The sequence below is a fragment of the Cygnus olor genome, chromosome Z (genome assembly GCF_009769625.2).
Source record: "Cygnus olor isolate bCygOlo1 chromosome Z, bCygOlo1.pri.v2, whole genome shotgun sequence".
In the NCBI taxonomy this organism is placed as follows: Eukaryota; Metazoa; Chordata; class Aves; order Anseriformes; family Anatidae; genus Cygnus; species Cygnus olor.
Window position 1 is genome coordinate 70,500,495 of NC_049198.1, and position 7,140 is coordinate 70,507,634.

Sequence of the window (7,140 nt, forward strand, 5' to 3'; positions counted from 1 at the left end):
TACCTCTCCTTCAGACCCTGCAGGGAGTCGCTCCACCAGTCTATCTCCCGCTCACACTCCCTGATAGCCCTCAACCTATCCACCTCCTCTTTGAGTTCTGCCACCAGGCGGACCAGGTCATCCACCTGCTCGCACTGTCATAAGTGAGACCACGCAATTTTCTGGTCTATCAAAAATATTTTATTAATTAAGTAAGCAGGCACAAGCAAAACAGCGCTGGGCGGCCAGGGAGTCTCCGCTCCGCCACGGCACGCGACTTCCCTTTTTTTCGCGTCACTGTTTTATAGCATCCAAGTTCCAGCTTGTCAAGACCTGTTGAATCTCTTGAGGCTGCGCAGTCCGTTGTTGGGGGTCGTCGCTCCTCTCTCAGTGTTCACGCGTTGTGCTCGTGCTCAGGAAAGGGGGTAGTGAAGCGGCAAACAGGATGCCTTGCGACCACAGAGTCTTTATTTCATCAAGGATGTTTGCCCAGCACCCCCTTCCCCACTATCTACTTTCTTAATCCTCCCCCTTAACAAGGCCATAAATTGTGAAACCTTATCTTCTCAGCAAATTCTCTGCATTCCTTTTAGAGACAATGAACAAACACCCGCTAATTTATCACAGCACCTCACACACACGGTGCCTCAGATGGCAGCAACAGGCTCAGACACTCCCTGCACCCAGAGACCTGAACTGCCACATTGTTGAGCAGGCGGTCAGTCTGGGTGGACACAGACTTTCTAGAGAGAGCGCTCTGCCTGCTGTAGACCACTGCCGCCTAGTTAGCGGTCGACAGCCGTTGAAGGTGTTGTTCTTATGGGCGGGGCGGAACGTTCTGCCCTCTCTGCCCGAACTGCCGCGCAAACTGCCGCGCCCCGCCCTGTTTGCCCGTCCTGGTCGCCCGCGCTCCCTAGGAGCTGCTTTTGAACGGCCGGGGAGGGGGCGCTGCTGGCTCCGCCTACGCCTCGTCAGCCTCCCTCACGAGGGCTGCCGGGCCCTGGCGGCTCCCTCGAGCGGCCTCGATGTCGGAAAAAAAGCCCTGCCTGTCCCGATCCCCCGCTCCGCTGCAGAACGCGCCTGCCCCGGAGCCGATCGCCTCGATCTCATCCATTGTTTCGTCTTGGTTACAGGGGCAACTTGCACTGCTACAGTCCGTTTCCCTGACCCAAACGCAGGGCCCGTCACAGGGTTTGGAACAACCGCAGGACAGCAACAAAGTGCCCAAGGCCCATATCAGACATAACCCCAAAACCACAGACACAAATCCAACAAAACACATTCATTGCTCCTTCCGTGGAGGCTTTGCTTTTTCAGCAACACCTGCTGTGGCGGCACGTCCGTGGGCCCACCACCGCCTCCAGAATGTCCCAACTTTCTGACTGCAGTTGCGACCTGTGGAGAGGGGGAGCACACGTAAGTGGGGCACAGTCTGCCTTCTGTGCACCAAGTCTGGCTCTGGGAGGTGCACTCAGGCTCCAGGGGGCAGGATCTCACCAGAGGAAGGCTTCTTCTTTGCTGCTGGCACTTCCCGCAACCTGCAAAAGACAATAGCCATCAGCAATGTCCCCCACTCTTGCATGGCCTCACACAATGCTTCACACTCCTTCAACCCCTCTCCTGGCTGAATGGCCTGACCCACTCACCTATCACCCTTCCTGTGGCAGACCAACTTCTTCTGCTCCGTGGCGCTGGTCACCAGGGCATCCTGGTTGCTGCTTAGGTGCTCTGCACAAGTTTGCTCTGGAATGACCTGGCAGAGGAAACCAAAGTGGGACACAAGTTTAGTGCCTGCTAGAACCAGTCCTTGCTGGCCAGAGGTCCCCCAGTGTCAGACCTCACCTCTGGGGTACTGGCAGCTGGCGAGGTCTCGTCAATTTCTGCACATGGTGATGCTTTGACCATGGGCAGGACAATGCCAGATGTCATGTCCTCCTCTTCTACTTCTGACGTAGAGGAGGCCTCCTCTGTAGGCACGGCCCCCTCTGCACGTGTGTTGAGGAGACCAGGCGCCCTGGGCGTGTGGAGCATGCGCGCCAGCAGAGCCCAGCAGAGGAAGAGGCCCTCAAAACCAGGGCCAGGGCACAACTGAAGATACACCCTGTGGCCTGTGTGGAAACAGAGCTGCAGACGTTCCACGGAGAAATCCTGCACAGCCAGATTTACACACCGCAGTGGAAGCAGCCTGGAGGAAAATCTAGTTACTGGAGTACTCGCAGTGGTGGGCCCCCCAGTGTCAGGGTACATACCACATTGGCAGACACACCACCTCTTGGGCTGCCCCACATCACGGAAGGGAGGGTAGCGAAGGTAGACTACGGGGACAGGTGGTACCTGGTTAGTTCCAGTCCCTCAGCTGGAGGGGCCGCAGGGGCAGCCAGTAACAAGGTGTCAGGCATCCCTGCACTGGGATCAGTGCAGGCCACGCCCATGGTAATGATGTGGACGCGTTTCGTTACTTGAAGCATCTCCCCCTGGCAGCCAACCTGCATGGGTGGAATCCATTAGCATGGGACCCTGCTTCTGAGGCAGGATATCTAACCTCTGCCCTTCCCTACCCCAGTCACCTGGAAGAAGTCGCTCTCAAACAACGGTGCGTTGTGCAGGATGCCAAACTCCCCTGTCCGCAGCAGGCGTTTCAGGGGGCCTAGGGACATGGCTCTCTCAGCACACTGCACCTCTAAGAAGCACGTGGGGGTTTCTTCTGGCCTTGACAGGTGGATCACTTCCCCGTCACAGTACTCCTGGGCTTCAGCCTTAACCTTTTCTACCCACACAGCTGCCACCCTGCTTGGGACTGATGCCTCAGTGCTGCACAACCGCATTTTATATCAGTGACAGCAACTCTGACATCAGCGATCTCTGTGACATCAGTGCTCTGTCACATTCAAAAGAGGTGACACTCTGCGACACCTCATAGAGGGTCCAGAGTGACATCCACACTGCACAACTGCAGCATCTACAAAGGCAGACAAGCAATATCAACAACACAGCAACATGTTGGCCATGATGAGTACATCTCCCTCATTGAAACCTCCCAACCTTCTGCCCACTCTCCCCTACAAAACGCCACCAAAATTGCACTTACAGTGAGTAAGCATTGTTATTCCTAGTTCTTTTACATGTTTTCTCTCATTTGGGGATGGAGGAGGGGCCAAACCCCCCCAGAGGCATAATTTAGGGGTGGTCTTTCCGCCCCCCCACAAGCCATACTGGTCACCTCAGGTCTCAAAGATGACAGGCAAGGTTGCCTTCCTGCTCACCTCACAAAAGAGCTGAAGCAATATATATAAATATATATATATATTTACATATTGATATATAAAAACAATAAAATAATTTAATTTGGGGGAGTGGTTTTGTGTCCTTCAGCCCTCAGCAATGCCCCCCACTCTTGCATGGCCTCACACGATGTTTCAGGCTCCCTCAACCCCTCGTCTGGCCCAACGGCCTCACTCACTTCCCTGTCAGCCTTCCCGCAGTAGCCCAGCTTCCTCAGTTCTCTGGCACTGGCCACCAGGGCACCCAGCTTCCTACTGAGGTGCTCATTACTTCCACCGGCTGTATGGTCTGTGCGAGTCTGCTTGGGAATGTCCTGGGGGAAGCAGGCAGGGTGGGACGCAAGTTTAGGGCCTGCTAGAAACAGTCCTTGCCAGCCTGGGGGCCCCCAGTGTCAGGCCTCAGCTCTGGTTAACCTCTGCTGTGGTTTAACCCGGCAGGCAGCTCAGCACCACGCAGCCTTTTGTTCACTCCCCCTCAGGGAGATGGGGAAGAGAACTGGAAAAAAAAGGTAAAACTCTTGGGCTGAGATAAAGACAGCTTAATGATGGGAAGTGACAGAAAATAAAGGGAAAATAATGATAACAGAATAAACAAAGCAAGTGATGCACAATGCAATTACTCACCGCCTGCCAAACAATGCTCAGCCAGTCCCTGAGCAGCAGCTGCCCCCCAGCCAACCCCCTCAGTTTTATTGTCCCACACAACACGTTGGGGTATGGGATATCCCTTTGGCCATTTGAGGTCAGCTGTCCCCTCCCTGGCAGGGCAGCACGCGAAGCTGGAAAGTCCTTGGCTCTGTGTAAGCACTGCTCTGCAATAACTACAACATTGGTGTGCTATCAGCATTGTTTTTCTCCCAAATCCAAAACAGCACCGTAGGAGCCACTATGAAGAAAAGGAACTCTCTCCCGGCCAAGACCAGGACAGCCTCTCAGAAATGACACACAAGATTAAAATATTAAGAACTATACCCGATAGGAAAGAATAACTTAGAAGCCCACAGATAAGAGCGAAGCGAGGATATCGCAGGTGACCTGGACTGACAAACCGTGCCAATGGTCCTCAGTCGTGACTTCCTGGGGACCAAAGGATATTCCAGAGCTTCTTTCTAGAACTTTCTCTACTCTCTCTTGATACAGTCCAAACACACGCTGCAACATCATGAATTGCAAAACTTCGTCAGAGCTATTGAGACATACTGCAGCACAAGTCCATCAACAGTTCAGCTTCCTTCATTTGCAGGGACAAGCCTGTTGCTGCACCACAAAGAAATGTTTCCTTTGCTTTATTTTACAGCAGCCAAAGCAAACTTTTTCTTTTTTTAAAGTTACATTCACCTTAGATTTCAACAAGTCTCCATTTAATTGAAACCCTAAACGTGACTACTTCAAACAAGGTATTCTGTTTCAGAGGAGAAGGATAGAGGCTTGTATTTGATGTTGTAGTTACTGCAAAACTTCAAGGCTAACTAAACCCAACAGGTGAGGGCTCCTTCCCTCATTTCTGTTGTCCATTACCTACCTCTACAAAGATTAAGCACCCCAGACCCTTGTAGTGCCCTAATGAGACAACTCTGGCCCTTTCTGCTGTACTGCTCTGAGTACACATCAGGGAATTTACACGCATTCTTACATGTGCCTGCAACTCCTCTGATGCCATGCTCCAAATTTCTGTAATATTACAAGTGCAGATTCATCTTTGAATGAGTTCCTGCTCGAGATACACGCAACCAGCTTCAAGAAAGAAACTCACTGCTCCAGCCTACCTGAGACACATCTGTTATCTGCAGGTCTGCACGTTAGAAAAATTCATTACCATCGCAATATATCTGTATTAAGAAGACTGAAACAGATACATGAAACAGATTAAAGGATAAGAGGGAAGAATAAAATGCGGAGGGTGTCAATGAGAGTATAAGGAATGACAGCGAAACCTTTGAAAGTACCCAACAGTGATCAGCACCTGTTGTATCACTATTTACTATGCACAGCTTTGGACTGCAGACAGCATCGGAAAAAAATGGTCTCCCTCCTCCCCTGGTATATACAGAGCACTGCAAGGCAGTACTTCACTATCGTGTTGTGAAGAGTGAGAACAGCACCATCCTTGGATAAAGCCATCCTAAGCCTCCCAGATGCCACAAAAGACAAGCCATTCCCCTGTTGATGCTTGCTGCTGACAGATTTGTCTCTAACAGCTGATCGTCACTGGCTATTTGAGTGAACTCTGAGACATTTCCTACAATCTGTAGATGATCTGTGTATCTTTCTATCCTGCTTTCCTTCCTTCCTTCCTCCTTCCCTCCCTCTATACGCTTGCTTTCTCGCCCAGATGTTCCCAGCGTCTCATAAGGCACATATCTTCAGCCACCATGGCACTTTCAGGGTTTCTTCTTCCATCTTCCTACTGTTTCAAAGTTAATCGCCCACAGAAAATATTAATTGAAAATGAAATGCATACACATGGAGCTTGCATAGCGTAAGCCTTCCTTCCCTATGGAAGCAAGGTAAATGCAGTCCCCATTTCAAATTTACATGCAGTCTACCACAAGCAAACTTGGGAGAGTGGCAGCAAGAATTACATTTGCTACTGGTGTTTAAACATTACAGATCTGTAGGCCTAAATAAAAAAAAACTTAATTACTCCACCACCACCTCCCTTCCTCACTTCTTAGCCTGCCTACTTCCCTTTGTATAGTTCAGCCCCTTTGCTTTGTGAAGAGCAGGGCCTCTGCAAATTTTCGAGAGAGCGTTGTCATGGTGATTCCCTGAGGCTGCTTTACTGATCTTTTACACAAGTGTAGACTCAGAAAACAATAGCTCTTCAAGCTTGTTTCTCTGGCAAAGGATTTTCCCATTAGAAAACTGTCACCGTGCAATATTCTGTTTCCTTATGCACTGAGGTAGCTTGCAGACTATTTTGGGTCTCGCTCTCTTCTTCAGGATCCTTGTTCTCAAAGGATTCTTCATGAGAATATCAGCTTACGCAGATACACACTTTCCACCTCAGAAAAAGACTGTAGTACTACAATAGGGGAAAAACAAAACAAAACAAAAAAACACCACGACAACCACCAAAACCATAATATGAACTAACCTTTATTCTAGATTAGAAATACACTTTGGTCCCAGTTATCTGACAGAAGGAATACCAGAATTTCTAAATTGCCTGCTTAACATTTGATCTGGTGTTAAACCTTTGTTCTTGCTTCCCTTCCCAAACTGTAAGATTTATGAATTTCAATGTGCTAATCAAACTTTGAGTAACAGTCTGGATTTAGCAGTTAACCTGTGGTCCAAGAAGTCCGAGGAAACTGAACCACAACCAACTCTAGTGGATCTCAGATGCTATTGCTTGGTGCAAGGGAATTTATATCTGCTTTAGACTGAGAAACTTTTTTTTCATTAATAACATTTAAGCAAGTCATCCTACATAAAGGCAACCAAGAATCAGTGATAAACTGGTCATTGATGCAATCTCCTACGGTATAGTAATAGCCGGATGCATAATAAGGTAGATAACTGGCCAGACTGATGGACCTGAAGAATTGTGCTCCGTGGTACAAAGTCATTAAGGATCATATCAGGAGCAATAACGACCTGGACAGTGGGTAGAGTACACCATTGAGAGGTCTGTGTACTGCAACACGTTGGGAAGAACAGTCAACATGTCTCAGAGCAGGCATGCTACTCCAAGATGCTCAGCAGGCTGCAGAAATGGATTAACTAGAACCTTGACAAGTTCAACAGCTATTGCAAAGTCTACAACTAGGACAGAGTAAAACCCCAGGGCAAGACAAGCTAAGCATGGGCTGGCGGGAGAGCAACTTAATAGCCAACAACCAGGAGGTCCTGGTGCACAAACAGAGCAAGGGGGTGA

At 49.6% G+C, this 7,140-nt stretch overlaps 1 protein-coding gene across 1 annotated transcript; it reads right to left on the reverse strand.

The window, feature by feature from the left end:
• Positions 1 to 271: 271 nt before the first annotated feature.
• Positions 272 to 3,362, reverse strand: LOC121062239 (protein FAM71D-like). Its single transcript, XM_040541997.1, has 6 exons — positions 2,547 to 3,362; positions 2,314 to 2,465; positions 1,822 to 2,164; positions 1,626 to 1,732; positions 1,477 to 1,517; positions 272 to 1,374 (listed from the first exon to the last, which is right to left on the reverse strand). Exons 1-6 carry the CDS (start codon positions 2,802 to 2,804, stop codon positions 1,262 to 1,264), a joined length of 1,014 nt encoding a protein of 337 aa, XP_040397931.1. The 5' UTR covers positions 2,805 to 3,362; the 3' UTR covers positions 272 to 1,261.
• Positions 3,363 to 7,140: the final 3,778 nt, after the last annotated feature.

Coding starts and splice junctions, on each gene's coding strand:
- LOC121062239 (XM_040541997.1), bottom strand. CDS start 2,804: ATGCGGTTGTGCAGCACTGAGGCATCAGTCCCAAGCAGGGTGGCAGCT. Junction 1,733..1,821: donor CAGCTGCCAGTACCCCAGAG/GTGAGGTCTGAC, acceptor TTCCTCTGCCAG/GTCATTCCAGAGCAAACTTG. Junction 1,518..1,625: donor TGCCACAGGAAGGGTGATAG/GTGAGTGGGTCA, acceptor TGTCTTTTGCAG/GTTGCGGGAAGTGCCAGCAG.